The sequence below is a fragment of the Streptopelia decaocto genome (genome assembly GCF_964273445.1).
Source record: "Streptopelia decaocto genome assembly, chromosome: 1".
Classification (NCBI taxonomy): Eukaryota; Metazoa; Chordata; class Aves; order Columbiformes; family Columbidae; genus Streptopelia; species Streptopelia decaocto.
This window is the reverse complement of record NC_138663.1, coordinates 186133483-186150829: the sequence shown is the minus strand read 5'-3', so window position 1 is coordinate 186150829 and position 17347 is coordinate 186133483. Positions and strand designations below refer to the sequence as shown.

The 17347-nt window shown below is 43.2% G+C and overlaps 1 protein-coding gene across 1 annotated transcript; it reads left to right on the top strand.

Moving 5' to 3' along the window:
• The first annotated feature begins 1366 nt into the window (after positions 1–1366).
• On the top strand, positions 1367–16764 carry SERTM1 (serine rich and transmembrane domain containing 1). The gene is made up of 3 exons (XM_082066456.1): positions 1367–1533; positions 8385–8483; positions 15525–16764. Exon 3 carries the CDS (start codon positions 15717–15719, stop codon positions 16038–16040), a length of 324 nt encoding a protein of 107 aa, XP_081922582.1. The 5' UTR covers positions 1367–1533; positions 8385–8483; positions 15525–15716; the 3' UTR covers positions 16041–16764.
• Positions 16765–17347: the final 583 nt, after the last annotated feature.

The window sequence follows — 17347 nt, the reverse complement described above, 5'->3', positions numbered from 1 at the left end:
GACTTTCCTTTTCATAGGTGAAATACGGAAATGGCATTTTTACCACTTGAAAGTCAAAGCCATCTCTTTTGTATGTCACTGAAGTAAAAGGTTATTATCATGGGAAAAATGTGTTCACTCCTTGGGAATTATTTTCTCTTTAAGATTTGCGTTTTATTTATTATTTGTATGTCTTGTTCCCCCAAAACTGACTTTGTTTCATGGCATCCCAAGTTACTCTTCCACTGAAACTGTAGAGAAAATATCAAAGAAAGCACATCTCACAGAAGTGCCTCCGCAGCACATTACAAACTGTGCAGCTCCCAAAGAGCAATTTAAAATGAAGAACAACCTTTTCCAACATCCTTTTCAGAACTGCACATGGACATTAGCCAGACACAAGACTGAGCTGCAGAGGGTGCATTAAACTCCCCATCTGCTCTTCACAGTGCTCATCACTGATTTATAACCCACAGTAAAGTCATTTGGCCAAAAAAATCATACTGGATGAGACAAGTGCACAAGAAGCCAGCTGAGCCTTTCCTCCCACAGCGTCCACAGAAAGAAATGTGTCCCATCCAGCCAGCATTTTCCCAATATTTGATTCCAGAGTAAGTGGTATCTGTAGGTAAGACACTCTCCAAACAAACTAGCAAAGCCAGATTTTGTTCTCATTCATGCCACTTTATAGGCATTGTCTCAGTTGGTCTTGGCATGACTATTAATTGCCTCCCGTGTAAATGATGCCAAAGCATCCTTGAGGGTCTCAGCAGCTTTCCTGAAAACTTGGAAGCGTTTTCAGAAAGACACCTGCAAGTTTTCCTTTCCCTGGGAGCCTGCTTTTCTAACCCACCCCTTCGTTGTGCCCAGCTCCTGGTTGTGCTGCTACGATCCGACCCTCACGCAGAATTCCTGCCACGGGGAAACCTGCATTTCCCCTGGGCTGCTCTGCCCAGTCAGGTGTAGACTTCACATGGTCTCTCTTTGGAAAAGGATCAGTCTCGGGAGCTCGATAATACGCATTTCAGCGTTATATGCTATAGGACAGCCGCGGGATGGTGAGAACCAGGTGTCGGTGTGTGCGCTTTATGTGATGCACGATAAATCCCGGTGACTTTCAACCTCCTCTCAGCAGCACGGCGGAGCCGTTTCGTTCTCCCCCAAGGTGAGTGAAGCACCTTGCCCGGACTGCCACGCTGGGCCCCCGCCCCTGCCACAGTACACACCGCCCCGGGACCCGGCGAAGGGGCAGTGGCTGCCCCCGCCGCCCCCACTCGCTCCGGCCCCGGCCGCCGCGCAGTGCCCCGGGGCTGGGGTGGGCGGCCGGCGGGCGGGCGGCGCGGCGGGGACGGGCGAGGGGCGGGCCGGGGGCGGTGCTCCTTCCCTCCGCGGCACCGCGGGACGGCGGCGGGAGCCGGAGCGGCAACGGGAGCCGGGCGCGGTGAGCGGGGCTGACCCCGGCGGGGCGGCGGCGGGCAGGAGGGAGCCGCGCTGCCGGTTACGCCTGAGTCGAAGCATTCCGGCGGGATCTGGCCGTTTCCCTTTGGAAGAGAGGTCTGCACTTTGGGTTTGGTTGTTTTTTGTTGTGTGTTTTGTTTTGTTTTTTTTCCTCTCCCTGCCTAAATCCCGATGCGCTTTTTTCGTGCCCTGGGTTTGAGCTGAGCCGCTCCGCTGTCCGGTGCCGAAGAGGGTCCCCCAGCGGGTTGTGGAAGCCGGCGTGCGCCCGGGGAGCAGCGTCTGCTCTCCGTGCCCCACCGGCTGCTGCTGCTCCGGGAGAGTCTTCTGAATGTTTTATCTTTCGTGGGCCGTAATCAAGGGCATTTGATTTTCACATGCGTTTAACCTAGGTATGTGTTAGGCCTGTGCTTTGATTGTTCCCGAATATCTTTTGGAAAGAACGTATTTTTGTCCTTACTTTGTGCGTTGTTAAAGTGTTTGAACTGAATGAACACTGCGTTTTGGAGAAATTGCTTTTGCTGGAGGCAGAGGAGGGGGAGCACTCTGGGAGAACATGGGGACAGCATCTGGGGGTGCGCTGCTTCTGGAAGGAGGGATGCAAGAGAAGGGAGGCACAGGTTGGTTTCCATTTCTGAAAGATGCTGCAGACTGGGGGGTTGATAGTGCAGTGTGTTGGGTCATCACTGTGCAAGCACATTTTTGGCTCTGTGGGTATAAAGCCTAGATTGCCACCCATGTGCTTTTTCATATTGTTTGTGGGAAGATGACAGGAAAGGAATTGCTCTCTCTGCAAATAAATTGTAAAATGCCTATCCAGTGTGCTGGGTGAAGAGCTGAGCTTAGACAGCACAATGTGAAAACAGAAAATGGGATGGATGCACAAAAAATGCACCCTTTCCAAACACTTTATGTCTAGCTAAAAGCTGCAGGCTGTTACAATATCGTTTCAGTAGAGGTAATGAAGTTTGGGACACAGCAAGTGAAGCAAACTCTTCCTACCCTTGCAAATGCTAAACAGTTAGAGGGAAATTGTGAAAATAGTGGTAAAGGACTGAGCATTTGCCACGTTGATTAACAGTTATATAAGCAAAGACAATTAGGAATGCATACTGAGTATTATTAAATTTAATTATCAAGTAATTATAGCAGAATGGGAGAAAGATTAATAGAAACAATATATAAAATCTGGCCCATATAGGATATACATAGTGCTGGCAGTTTTATTCTGATAAGGGATCCAGATGTAGAACTGGTGTCTGTTTCCTTATAATTTTGCTTTTTGACTTACAATTTTGTTGTTTTGACCCTGCTCTGACTTTCTGTGCCTGAACAGACTGAAATGAGGGGCAACCTGAAACTACCAGCCTCCTTCTCTCTGCTGTGATGCCTGGAAGTGCTTGTTCTCCTTAGGGGTGGTTGCTGCTGGTCATAGCTGAGCACTGGCTGCCTTCCTTCCCCACCTCTTCCTCAGACTGGGTTACCCACATCACCCAAGGTGGGGAAGGAGGTGCAGGCTTGTCACCCCTGCCTCCCTGTTGTTTCCCTGGCTTTCCTCAGCTCTGGCGTGCAGGCTTGCCTGCCTGCAGACTGCTACTTGCTATATCCAATACGTGTGCATTGCTGTCAGCACGAGAAATGCTGTAGGACCTTTAACATGTGGGGAATGGGTGCTGGGCTATTTCAGCATCCAGGTGTACTCTAGTATTATCACTAAGTCGGTGAGTGTACATATGTGAATATATTTGGCTTAGGAATTTATTGCCATTTGCATCTTGTTAACCTTTTTCAGATGTAAAAGGCTGACTGTGATAGCTTGTGTCTGCCAAGTGTCTTGGTTCATAATTGGGTCTTACTGGTGCAGCGCAAATTATAAATTGTATTCTGTAAATTCCCCATCAGAGGCAGGAAGCAGCACAGTTTTCCTCCTGGTGCCCCATCTACGCAAAGCAGAAGAGGAATTAGTTCAACGACAGAGTGCATCCAGAAGTTACTGAAAAATCTGGTGTTTCTGATAGGACTGAAAATTGGAATTTAAATACTAAAAAGTTAAGATATTTTCACCTCTGCCTCCTGCACTCTCTTGCAAGCACTCTTCCCCTTGTGTCTTCATGACTGCGGTTACCTCCTTTTCCTCGCTTGCGCAGAGGAAATCCTGTTACGGCATAGTCGATCCACGGCGCTGCCGCAAAAACCCACCTCTTAGCCTGCTGCTTCAGCTGCATCTCCCCTCTTTGTCAGTCCTTCTGCTGCTCCCCCTTCTCCCCTGCACCAGATACATCTATTGCAGGCTTCACTTTCAAGTGTCCTCGATAGTCTCTCCATAGGTGATGTACCACTTCTCCTGCTTTACTGAGACATACCCCCCGGGCTTTGATCACTCCGTGCTCTCAGCATCTGTCTCCCTCAAGCTATCACCTTTGTATTTCCCCGAGCTTCACCTTGTGCTTACTTATAGCTTCGTATAGGCACCTTGTGCATCATTTCATTAATTTCCTTGATATGTCCTAGCACATTGGCTTTTGCCATGATGCCTTCACTGGCTGTCTGGTGAGATGGTGGGACAAGCCCTCACTCGTGCTGCCACGATCCCTGTCAGTGGAATTAGTCTAGCTCTGGATTTGAGCACAACAGTGTCCTCTAAAGCTGGAACACCTGAGAGGCAATGTTGCACAGATCACTCTATCTAGCACCAGCAGATGCTCTCTTTCCATGGTTTATGTTATCCTCACTTGCTCTTTTTGGCATTTCAGGTGCAACCCTGCCCCCTTATGCTTACACGTTACACGTTCACCGCAACTCCCTTTGCAATAGTGTTGTATCTTCACATAAGTTATTGCAGACTGCTTTGCAAACAGTGACAATATTTAAATATTATGCATGAAAATACAGATATGATAATGCCACAGTCCCTTTGTCAAAGGAGGGCTTGCAACCTGCATTGGTGAAATAAGGAATGGTGTGAGGATGGAGATCTTTTCTGTTATACCATTGAGGGGAAGGAGAGAATTGAAGGACAAAGCTGTTTTCTTACATCTCTTGTTAAAGCCGGCTGAGGCACCTGAGTCAGGATGCAGAGCTACAGCAAGTGGAGTTACTGTGATAGCACATCTGTGCCTAAAATTCCCTTGACATTTAAGTTCACAGTACATAGTTGGTACTGAATCTGCTCCTTTGGGGAGAAAAAAAATCTAAAACAAAATTAACAGAGGTTTCCGTTGCATCAAGTGTGCAAAAATTCTGTCCTAGCTTTATATTGTGTCAGGATTTCTAAGGAGGTTAAAATGAAATCTGCTTGACATTTTTAAATTTGATATGGACCATACACTTTGTTTTTATAAAATATATTGAAACCAGTGTGTCAGCTGAATTTTACCATAGGAAGGTGTTTTCTTATTACTCTGGACTCCACTTACTGGCTCACAACTTCATTAGTTAAGGATTAATAACCCCATTGACTAGCAAAGTTAAGGGCCACTTATTGTTCAGCAGAGCCCCCTGCTGAAGTCTCCAGGGAGGGCTCCGGAGATGGGGGTGGACGTGCCCCCATGGAGTGTGAGGGACGGGGGCTCCCAGCTACACTAGTCCAGGCAGCCACCTCATCCTGCCCGATGCCGTGCCACAGCACTGAAGGGGACAATAGAGACCTTAAATCCATTCACTTCCAGATTTAGCCACATTTTGTCCAGAAACTGTATTCCTGGTAGGTGAAGGAGGTAGTGCCTGATGTGTCCGAGAGTTTTTCCTCCTTTACCTGGAGGGATGCTGAACCTGAGGGTCTGAGCAAGTTGTTAGCTTCACAGGTGAGTGTGATGGAGAATGAAAGCAAGCTCTGGTAACAAGGATGCCTTGCCTTGGGGCTTGATATTTTAGCTGCTATGTTTTGTTCTGAGTAAATGACGTGGAGGAGCTTGAGCACTGCCCTATGAGAAGTCTGCTATCTCAAATACAAAAGGTGGTTATCAGGAGCCAGGCATGAGCTAACAAAGCTTAATTAACTTTTGTTTGTTCTGAGATTAATTGCATCACCACCACCCCCCAAGATGTGCTGGGTGGCATCTTCTCCCGAGAGGCTTATCAAAGTTGGTGGGATGCTCCACACAGCCACTTGCAGCCTCTGCGGGGAGGGGTAGCAAGAACGGGATGTCTCAACCATGAAAGAAGATGACAAGACAGAAGGAGCTGAAATAATTTCATATACTTGTTCCACTGAGGGAAACAGGCTTTAACTGTTTTTTTGGGTTTGTTTGTTGTTGTTGTTTTTTTTTTTTACCTTCCTTTCTTTTTGCCCTGTGGAAAAGTACATTTCCTATTAAGCAGCCATTCCACCCTACACTGAATTTTCTGTTCAAACAAAACTTTCCAATTGGGTGTTGCAAGAGATCAAACAAGAAGTAATTCCACAAAATGCAGGAATTAAAGAATCCTGATAGCCACCAATTTCTCCCTCCTCCCTGGCTAACCTTGCCCTGGACCTCCTGTCCAGCCTGCTGGCTCCAAAGGCATCCGTGTTCTGTTACTGTGGCAGTGACATCTCAGTGGCTGTGTCTGACTATAGTAGTCAATTACTGAGATCTAAAGCTGTTAGGGGGAACCAAATGGCTGTGTGAACCTTTGTGTCTCCTCTTCCTGATCATCTGCTGTCATTAAACTTTGGGAGCTCGACTGTCTTTTGAATTTTCTGTCTGGGGTTGAATTTGTCTGAAAGTGGCCAATGAGAACAAAAGATATTCAGAGTGGGAACAAAGGGAATAAAGCTGGGACCGGACACTGAGAAGTCAAATATGACCCAACACTATGGTCAGCAAAGAGTGAGCTTTTGGGTTTGTTGGTTTGTTTTGGTTCGGTTTGTTTTTTTCAGCAAGCTATAATCTTTTGATATTTTCAACAAAAGTGGGAAATAATTATTTTTAGCAAACCAGCATATGAGGGAGACTGATTTCCCTCAGGACTGCATGTCCTTTGTGTGGGATTCAGACTTGCAGTCCCATGCTAGAAGCAGGACCAGGGAGGACCCCATTTCCCCATCTGAGGTCCCAGATGTACAGCAATGAGAGTCTTTTCCCCATTTACATCCTGAGAGACACAGGCAACAGATTGGTCCCAGTTCCCCACCTGTCTTACTGACAGTGGGACTAAATACAGTGTTTGGGCCAAATCCTGCTGTGCCAGAACTTGGTCAATGCAAGCCTGGCTGTGGGCTACTGCTGCAGCTGTGAAAGACATTAGGCTGGTGCAAGAAGGATGAAGGATGGAGGGATACAACTGTGTATGCCAAGGGGTCTCCTGTGAATAAGCTTATTGATGTTCTGGTCCCAATATTTCTATATTTTTCAAAGGTAATTGAAAGCTCAGACCTCTCCATCTAACTGTGTACACTCACCATTTGAATACGAATGCACACATTTAAAGAGACTTGAGGATGTCTTGTGTTTTGCACTGCATCTCTGGCATGCTTAATCAGCTCAAGATTTGGTAGGCTCTGTTCCCTTCACCTTGCCGGGGACTGGGGCATTGTATTGAATGAAGGGCTAAATGGGCAGGAGCATCGCTCTGTATCTGGGGGGAGAGGGACTAAAGAAGATCCTGGAGAGACCAAAAGAGAGATAGAAAATAAGCAAAGTTATTTATATTTATTTTGTTCGAAGATATAGTCCCTATTGCAGAGATCCATGCCTCTTTCCCCCCGGAGAGCTGTTCTGAAAGAAACAAAAGGAAGGGAAGCATCTCTGCTACGAGCAGACAAAACTGAGGGGCATAAAATCGAGCTTTTTGTTACATGAGGCAGATTTGCCAGAGAAGAGGTATGTGGGGGCTGTGGCATCCCTGTCTCCATCCCAGTACCACCACATGCCTCAGCCTACCTGCTCCTGGGCAAGGTGATGGGGTGCATGTCCTCGCATCCAGAGGACATGCTGGGTCCATTCCCTGGGAAGCCGACCTCGGGGTTCACCTGCAGCCTCCCACCTCTCCTTCTGCACGGGAGGTGGTCAGGAAGCTGTCTGACTCCTGTTGGGTGGAACATTAGTATAATCGATGTTATCAAAACATTTGGATTTCAATAGTGCTGACTTTCAACAGCTGCACTAGATAATTTTCTTTATTGAACTTGGACAGGCTTAAACCATAAGTGATTCAGTGATTGAAGGGATGAGAGCAACACAACAATGCATTAACATTCATCCCCAGAGATCTGCTTCTCTAATGCAGTTCAAACCAAATGTGCTGAAAGGGTAGAGCTGTGAGATGTGTAATGATTGTGCAAGTGTTTTTTCTTTCCCAACGGGGAGGATCTTTTTGAAAGTGGCCCTACTTTTGCTTTAATCTGCATCGCCTGGGATTGTTTCTTCATATATAATCAATTTAATTTGCTTTATTAAAAACAGTTCGGGGCCACATTTTAATTTTATGTATTGAGTGAATGTAGCACACAAAAATCTGCTAGCTATCCTTGTGCATATACAGTATTTAGTTTGGGGATTTCAGGTAAGTGAACTTAAACTGCAGATTGTCTAAAATAAAGAGAATTAATAAATAATGGTGTGTAATCCAGAACAACCAGATTCCTGGCAGGAGTCTTTAGGGAACAATGTGAAATGGAGTGCAGATACAGGGGTTCAGTGCTTAAAAGCAGTGCCAGGGGACAGCGGGTTCTCTTGGTCCTGAACACTCTACCGAAGAAGAGAAAGGTGTCGAGGCATGGCTGTAAAACAGAGATCAAGAGGCAAGCATGTTTTTGATATTATACATGCAATGCTATAACTGGACAGCAGAAGGACGTGGCTAGCAGAAATAAAACACAAGCCAGCATTCCAGTTGGCTTGTTTTCCCATGAAATTTGTGGCACTGAGAGCAGTAAAAATTCAGCACTTTTCCTCCCTTTACTTTTTTTTTTTTTCCATTAATGTAGTTGTTACTAAACTCTTCAGCTTTGTTTTGGTTTTTTATAGGGGCTGTTCTCAGCATGCAGTCCCTTTAGATTTGTCTGTGATAACCAACCACATCCTGCGCATTGGACATTTGGCTTGCATCCCCGTATCTTCCTGCTTGTAAGTATTTTATTCATTCACTTTGCTTGTTTTTCTCTTACTTATAAGGAGCAGATTCAACTGACAGGCTGTAGGTCCATGATGTCTTTGCTTTACATTGACATAAATATCTCTATAATGTGCGGATTCATGGGAAATGTAAATGATACAAGCACTTGATCCTATCTGAATTAATCTAAGTATGCTTATAGCTCTGTGAGTTTCTTTTCCCAGCCCCACACAAAACCCCAAACAAAATATAACTTGATTTTAACCTGCAAACAAGCCATCTGGGCACTTGTCTTCTTAGATTTTAAAAGTCATGTTTAAATAATATTAAATCATAACAAAAAATGAAATTAGGTAATAAATTAAGAGCAAGACCTTGCTTGTGGCAGGAAACAGTTTTTCCTTCTCCATGTGTGTACTTTTTTTTTTTTTGAGTCAGTTGGTGACTGATCCTGTTTCCCAGGCAGACTGGTAAAGGGATTCTGTGCTCCTGGAGCACAGAACACACGAAAAAAGCATCCTACTTACTTGTGGTCTTTCAATTGCCAAAGGCATTTTTGCAAGAAGTATTAAGGACCATATCCTTGCTAAACTCCAAGCGAGCAGTTATTCTTTGCCTTTCCTAATTACATTTTCAATGGAATGTTGTTAACTTATTTTTCTGTCTAGATCTACTGTCTAGTGTAGTTGTGTGATGTTAAATTGCTACATTTTACCAGTCTAGAGTAAATTGCTTTCAAAGCTGAAACGTTCCCTTTATATAAAGTTCATTCAGTCTTTTGGTATAAGCATACAAACATATTTTTAATGGCTTTAAATGCTTTGTGGTACATGCTAGCTGGAAGGATTATATGTGGCAATATAGTCCTATATGGTAAAGGAAATAAATGTACAAAACAAAGACGAAAGAATTAAACCAGAAGCTTGCTGGCCTCCATACATAGATCAAATTAGCAAAGGTCATGAGAAACCTTATTTTTTTTAATAGATCTAGTGAAAACTTGCTGCCAGCTTTTAGAAGTAATCACTATGATAAGAGAACTTGAAGGGCAAGAGACCTTTAGGGATGAGGAGGTTTCATCCTGGAACTGACATCGCTGTATCACCTGGGAACCTGCACAGTCTTCCTCCTGTTGTTCCTGCCCTGATGCTGAACAAAGGAGAGGTGGTTCTTGTTTCAGGTCATAAGGGGACGATATCACTATCTGCTGACTTCTGCTTTAACTTTCTAAAAGGGCAGAAGAGAGCACAACACACTAGTGAGTTCTGTCATAGAGATACTCAGTGTCATCTCTAATGGATGTCCTCTGCCTCCCCTCACCTACTCAAAACAAAGAGCTGTCTGCCTCATACAGAATAAGACATTTTTGCACAAACCCAGAATACCATCTTGCAACGCATCTCCCTTTCCTAGCCATTTACTAGCCAGATTAATGGCCAGTCATTTTGGTGTCATCTAGGATCTTCTAACCATCAGATCCTTCCTGTCCTTGAATGGCTCAAGTCATCCCATGTGGGCACGTTGTTCCACTAGTGCAGGTCCGCTTCTTTGACCCTCATCTCCGTGTCCTACTGGACACATATGTGCAGCTGGATCTGCAGGAGGACAGCATGTGCAGGGATAATGAAACTGGGTGGCCAGAGGCTCCTTCTGCTGGCATCCCTGGACATCTGACGTGGATGAGCTTCTTCAGCTATCCTGGGTCAGCGAGTGACTCCTTGCCCTCTGCAGAGTCCCCTGTTTTGAAGAAGATGGTAGTAATCTATTCCTTATGTTGCACTCATCCATATACACTGGGCTGAAAACAGCCAAAAGGGTTCTAAGTTTTTAGGAAAGGCAGGCAGGCACAATTACCAGCATATGGATGGGATATGATAGCATATGATAGAACAAGGGACCTCACAGTTGTAACTGCAGTAAAGACAAATTAATCTCTCCTCTGTTAGGAGTTGTTTACAATAAGGGCTTTTTAGAATACCTTCTACCTGTAAAGAAAGAGTTGATGGGAGATTGTGACAAAAATATTAGTTTATGTAGCTTAAAAACGCTGATTTCTTTTGATGTCAATTTGCCTCTATGCTCTAACGTTTTGAAGCTTCTGAAATAGCCAGGGTATTTCTCAGCTTGTAGTCACAAAAAGCCAGGAAGAACCAAGAAAACAATGTGCTTATCTATGGCTGATAAACTCCTCAGAAAATGAATCTACCAGACTTACCTTTGCTTCCTGTTCCTCAGTTTTTAGGGCCTCAGTGGTTGTGAGTATGCTCTGTTAAATTATATTTCACTGAGCCTGGAGAAATAGACTTGTTGCATCAAGATATGCAGAGAAATACAATACAGGCAACTAGATGGTAAAGATTTATGACATTTGGACTATGAAAAAGCTCCCTGTTTACTGCCTGCCATCCTGGAGAGTGCTGCAGTCTCATTTAACATTCACCTTAGACTGAACTGGAAGGTGACGACTACTATCTCAGTGATGCTCAAGATTAAATTGTATCTGTTACATATAATTTGGCACCCAAAGCATATGCTAATTGATGAGGCCTCTGCTCCTGACCACATTTCCATTTTCGGAAAAAATAAGTTTCATTACAGGTGCCATCGAAGATGCAGACAGTTGACAGCTTTGGTATGGCTACCCAGGCATGATACTGCAGGGTACCTGGGATTTACCTCTTACATAGTGGTGGTTGAAAAGTGAGAATGTACAAATGACACCATGTGCCTAGCAGAGCTTTTCCTTGTGTGCCACACTTCATATTTGGGGACTGAAGCAACAGAACAAGGTTTTACTATCTTGTACATCTAAAAGCACCAGAGAGTGGTGGTGGAGTCTGTGCCTTCTTGGTACTGTGAGTAGTTTGCTGAAATGAGTGAATTTATCTAAGCAGTTTGTCCTTCAGAGCAGCAAGGCTGTGTAACAGTGGAGTAACAGCAGCTGGAAAACTCAGCTGGTGTTGGAAAGGCAGAGTATGATCTGGGACTTCCTAGGTAAGCCAGATCCAGCTACACCACACAAATGGAAGTCCCTCAGCAGACAGGTCACACTTCTCCTGTCCCAGGAGTTTTCAGAACTGGTTATTCAGGGATCCTTCTTCTGTCAGTGTTCCTCTTCAGCAACAGCATTTTAAACTCAGTCTTTGACTTTAACCAACACAACTTTCCAAAAACAGAAGAGTGAAAGGTAGGGACCACTACAGAATCTGAAAACTTTAGTTCCCTGGTTGAATTTCTTCATCACTTCACAGCTCTCTGAAAGACAAGGGGTTTATTGTAGTCAGCCACTTTCTATTTTGCCATTATACTTTGAAGTCAGTGACAAAATTCCCGATAATTTTTTGGGGGACAGTTTTGGGCTTGACGTTTTGATGTTGCATTTAGTTTTCAGAAACACACAAAAGCAATTAGCAACCAAGAAGGTGAAGCTGACATCTGGCTTTATTGGTGGTTATTTCTTTGGGAAGATTAGGATGAGAGAGACAAATGGTTACGCCACTTACTTTCTTCAACCTGGCAGAAGCAGGTACCTGATCCAAAGTGGTAGCCCTGATGCACTGAATAAAACTGCTCGTGGGTCCCCCTCTTGAAGGCTGGGAGGTCTGATTTACAGCATGGCAGAGGTTCCTGCAGCCCTAGGACCACATAGCTGCATTTCAGTCCAAAACAGTGTTTGCATCCCTGGCTGAGCCGGCCTGGCTGCTCTCTGGCAGGATTGCAATGCTGGAACAGCACCAGGGAACGTTATCAGGGATCAGAATCAGAGCCATGTGATTTCTGTACGCATTTTGTACCTTTCTTATGAATACAACTCAGATGTCAGGACTGGATAACGTTCACACTCTGTATGATTGTGCTGTTTTACTCCAACAGGGTACAGATGGTTGTTAAAATCCTTTTAGACTGAGTAGGACCTTACACTTTAGGTCCATATTTTTAAATGTGTGATTAAAACAACAAAGATTTTTTTTTTCTTCCTAAAATGTTACCCAAAGAGCCACTTTAGCTGAAGCTACATTTTATGGTGAGATTCAATTACACATCACATCACTACACAGTGTGAGTGAGGCAACTAGGATCTGGGCCATAGTAATTTGGAATCAGAGTTATAGTGTCTCTGATCTCTCTACAAAATACTCTGTTAAAAATAGCCCAGATGACATTGTTAGACCTATAAAGGCTCTGATCTAGCAAAGCAGTCACGTCTCTGCTTAACTGTGAGGTTCTGATTAGTCCTACTTAAGATCATAAATTTTCCACTAACTTCAAAGAAAGTACCATGCCAAAGTTCTTCCTTGTACCAGGGCCAAAACTGTTAATGGTAAAAGTAGAACATAGTGGATTTCAAATTTGTGAGGAATTTAAAGGCTTTTAACTTCTGGCATGTTAAAGAATTTATGGGAACTAATTCCTTAAGTTATTATAGAGCAATTCAATTAATAATGGATCTGCTTTTCATTATGACAAGTAATGGAGGATAAACGTCTTCTATATCAAAGCTTATCTTTTAAAAAGGATAAATCAGCTATAACACACTTAACTACTTCCAGAACATGAAACAAACACGTTTTGTTCTGTTAGGTAATTTTGGATTACTAAATTAAGACAGTTCAAAAGGAGTATAATCTCATAAGGATCGCTCTTTGTTCAGTCTGTTGTGAATTATTTCACAAAGTACAATAAACACTTTTTCTTGTGGAGATAAATACTATTAGGGTTATAAATGGTTTGGAGTTAGTATATTTTATGCATTAATATGTTATGTACTACAAGAGTAAGAATATTTTTATATGGTATTTGCAGATGCATTTTTGTACTGCGTTTCTTGTAGGCTATCAGGATGCTTGATTAAGACTACCAAAAGCTCCACAATAAAATAATAAATGCAATAAATAAACAATAAAACAACATCTGGAATGTAACCTTTTATCCATTAAAATATAGATAAGTATGTTCTAGTAAATTAATCCAGGCCAGGGCATAGGCTTGTCATCACCTCTCCTGGTGAATTAGCAAGCACACCTCCTGGCATGGTTTTGGCCAACTAGGACCCTCCAAGCAATGCCTGGATGTATTTTGGGTTAGGGTTAGCCATCGTTCATTCCCAAAGGCAGCTGTGATTTGGCCATCCTGTCCACAGGGATAAAAAGGAATTTAGCCATGTTGATGCAGTGTGGCACACAAGTTGTCCCCAAAACCAGGGAATAGCCTTAACCTCTTTTACATAGTCGCATAGATGTAGTTCTGAGGTATAGAAAATAAAATAGGGTTTAAAAACATGGAATTAGATTCTACCTACTGCTTAATGTAGTCCTTGCTTACTGAGGCACTTGCAGCATATAGCATAACCTCCTAAATTTAATTTACAGTGCAAAAGTGGGTAACTATGCAAATAACTTCAGTGACTGCAAAGCAAACTTCTTAGCATTTTCAGTGGCTGTCTCCAAGGCTTCTGTGTTCTCAGGGAAGAAACAACATCAACAGAAAAATAACTTATCCTTCTTAAGTGCCTTTAGTTCAGGCTGGTGTTTCTGTGGTCACTTCTGGCATCAAAAAGTGTTGGCCTCTTGAAGAAAGAGATACTTTACTAAGTCAGCAGAGGTAGCATGTTTTAAAAGAAAAAAATTATAAGGCAGAACATTGCTGGGAGCAGTGCTGGGACACTTTCATGGGAACTCAGAGAGACACTTGGGCAGTTGTGTCACACACAGGAGGAGAGACCCCAGACTGTCACATCGTTACTTTAAGGGCCTGATTCTGTCTCTCTGGCTAACACTGACAGTGTTTGCTCTACATTACCGTGAAAATCAGTGGGATTTTCCCCAAAGCCTCTAACTGTGATTTAGAGATAATTGTATTGAACTGGGACCACAGTACAATGCTGCAAGCAAGATCAAGATGAGAGGGACCATGCTGGGAATGTAGCTCTGTACGGATATTGTCTTCCTAGCAAGAGGAAAGCTTGCCGCCTTTCCCTGTAGTGCCTGAATATCTGCAGTGAGAGGTTGACCATGGATGGATGGATAGAAAGATTGCATGTGGACAATTATATGCAGAAAATGAGCTTCATTTCCTACCTGCTTGCGCTTTGCATTATCTGTTTTGTATCACAACAAAGGCAAGGGGTTACGCCATGTAATTCAGCTACAGCATGTCAGCTTTGTACAAGCGACTCCCTATCACCAGGCCTTCTCTTATGCTTTCAGACTGCACCTGGGGACTGACCATGTCAGTTTAAAGAAAAGCAGCTTTTACCCTGATCTGCTCATCCTTTGCTACTCTAACCTTTGCCAGCACCCGAGCTTCCAAGTTCCACCCCAAAGTGGGTGGTGGCAAAGCTTTTTGAAAGATGGGATCTCTTCCCTGTTAGCGTTCACTGCCTTTGGATAGTCCCCTCACGTTCGCTGAGCTGCCGGGGCTGCCCACTCCCTTGGGATTTTGCTTGTAGGTGTCAGGAGCTGCAACAGTTCACTGAACCGTGCCTGCCCTTGAGATCCCCGTGGCAGCATTAGAGCGAGATGCATTTTGATCTTTGAAATAATTTGATCCATTTCATAAATATATAGTAAGAAGGCAGGTCTGGCAGATTTTCTCATTTTGAGTACTTCTGGCAAGGCAGTATGGAGTAAGTGGCTAATGGCAGTGGATTTGTCATCCATCATGGTGCGGAGCAGCCTTGTTCTAGGTCGGGGATCTGAAGCCTTGATAGAGATTTTTTGTTCCCTGACTAGTTTTCATCCACAAGATAAATTTGGATTCCAATAAAAATTCCATATAATGTACATTTTTGATTGTGCTGTTCCTCAGTTAAACAGCTCATGATGGAGAAGGGTAAGTTTTAATTCACTGATGGGTAGGATTTCTCATAATCCCTGCATTTTGGAAAATAGAGATATAAAGATAGCTGTTATCTAATGCTTTAAGAGTTGCAACTCTGTGCTAAGGAATAATAACTTGTAACTCTGAGGAACTAGATTGGCTCAGGTGCACATTACATCACAGTATCTACCAGTAAATTAATATTGCCTTTTTTTTTCTTTTCTTTCTTACAGTTCTGAAGGATACAATCTTACATTGTCCTGGGTTTGATCAGTAAAGGATAAATTTGATCACTGGCTGACTTGTCATCTCTTCATGGTGATGGAAAAATAGAAAATAGTTGCCTAAAATAAACCCTTGGTTATGCTGCTAAAACTGTCTTTGAATCCAAGATCTGTTGTGGTTTTTAAAACACAAACCCAAAAATGTCAGAACTCGACCCTTCATCTGGATTTGTAGGAAACATGGAAAATGGGACTTTTCTGGAGCTGTATCCCACATCCCTTTCAACTTCAGTGGATTCATCGCCTGGCCGTCTATCCAACGTCTATGTCTATGTTTCTATATTCCTTAGCCTCTTAGCTTTTCTCCTTTTGCTATTGATCATTGCACTTCAGAGGCTGAAAAACATAATTTCTTCCAGTTCCTCCTACCCAGAATATAACAGTGATGCTGGAAGTTCTTTCACTAATTTAGAGGTTTGTAGCATTTCTTCCCAGCGCTCTGCTCTCTCCAACCTTTCTTCATGAAACTAAATGAAAGGGAACGCACGGGGGATGGAAGAGCTTTGTCTAGTTTCTTGGGGAGGTAGTGCATGCAACATTTGCCTTAGACTATTATGAAGAGGTGGCTTTTAAAGTTTCCTTTGTGTTTGTTTTTTGGTTTTGTTTTTGATTTTTAACTTTCTTTTTCTAGTCTTCATTTCCCCTTTTACTAATGTTCGTTTTCATTTTGTACAATGGATAATGACACTCGCTCATCGTTTCATGCCTGTAATAGTGATACTGTCTTCGTCACACATACATGGTGTTCATTAAGAGTATGCCTGCCAAATTGTAATATGGTTCTCACTGGATGTGTTGTTTTTCTGCTCTAGTTGTGATCCCTTCTCTGGTTTTGTATCAGTAATATGCTGACTACTATTCTTTTTCCTTTTTTAATTAGATAAGGACTTCTGGATGAAATCCCTATTGCAAAAGTATCAATAATCATCTGAAATTATAAATATAGTCCTTGGGACAGCTTAAAGTTGTTGTTGTTGTTGTTATTGTTTCTGTTTTAATTCTCATGTTTTTTTCAGTATTTATTGATGTTTATAAAACACAACTAAAATCCATTTCTTGAAGAATGTTACTTCTGTTTATTTGTACTACCAACTCATTCTGTGTAAAGTATCTGTATTTCAGTTTTTGAATCTCTTTGGTTAACTTAGTAAAGTGACTACAACAATGAAGCTCACTGCTGGATGTGTGGAGGTATTTTTGGACCTCGTTACATCTCATTTGCCTAATGACTTGCTCCTCCAGGGGGCAGCTTTTGCTGCTGAATCATAAATACCACACAACTGATCCTTTGCTGATCCTGTAGCTTATTCTTAATGGATATCAGTACAAACCAGTCATTTATTTTAGAAGATCCACATACAACAACGACAGCTGCTGTAACTGTCCTTTATGCACAAGATGCTTGTGCTCAAGTGATCAAGGCCAGCAGGGACAGAAATTTCTTGTACTGGTGAGAACTTTCTGGGACAGATTTTGTCCTTTGATTACAGAAATGCCTGCTGGGGTGGAGAGGGAATACAAGGAGCTGCATAATGGCTGAGGCAGACCTGTGCTCTGACCCTCAGAAGGTGCAACGTGTACCTGCAGGGGGTAGGAAGAGATGGGAAGGAAAAAGTCAGTGGCTCTGCACCTTTTCCCCATCAGCATAAGGAAGGGCCAGAGATGGGGGCATGAGAAATGGATGATCTTTCACAATTTCACTCCTTTTTGCGATGCCACAGTCTAGGCTATGATTTATCCCTGCCCAAAATGTAACCCAGCACTCAATTTCT

What these genes read in the sequence shown, in the direction of transcription:
- SERTM1 (XM_082066456.1), top strand. Translation starts at nt 15,717, where the DNA reads ATGTCAGAACTCGACCCTTCATCTGGATTTGTAGGAAACATGGAAAAT.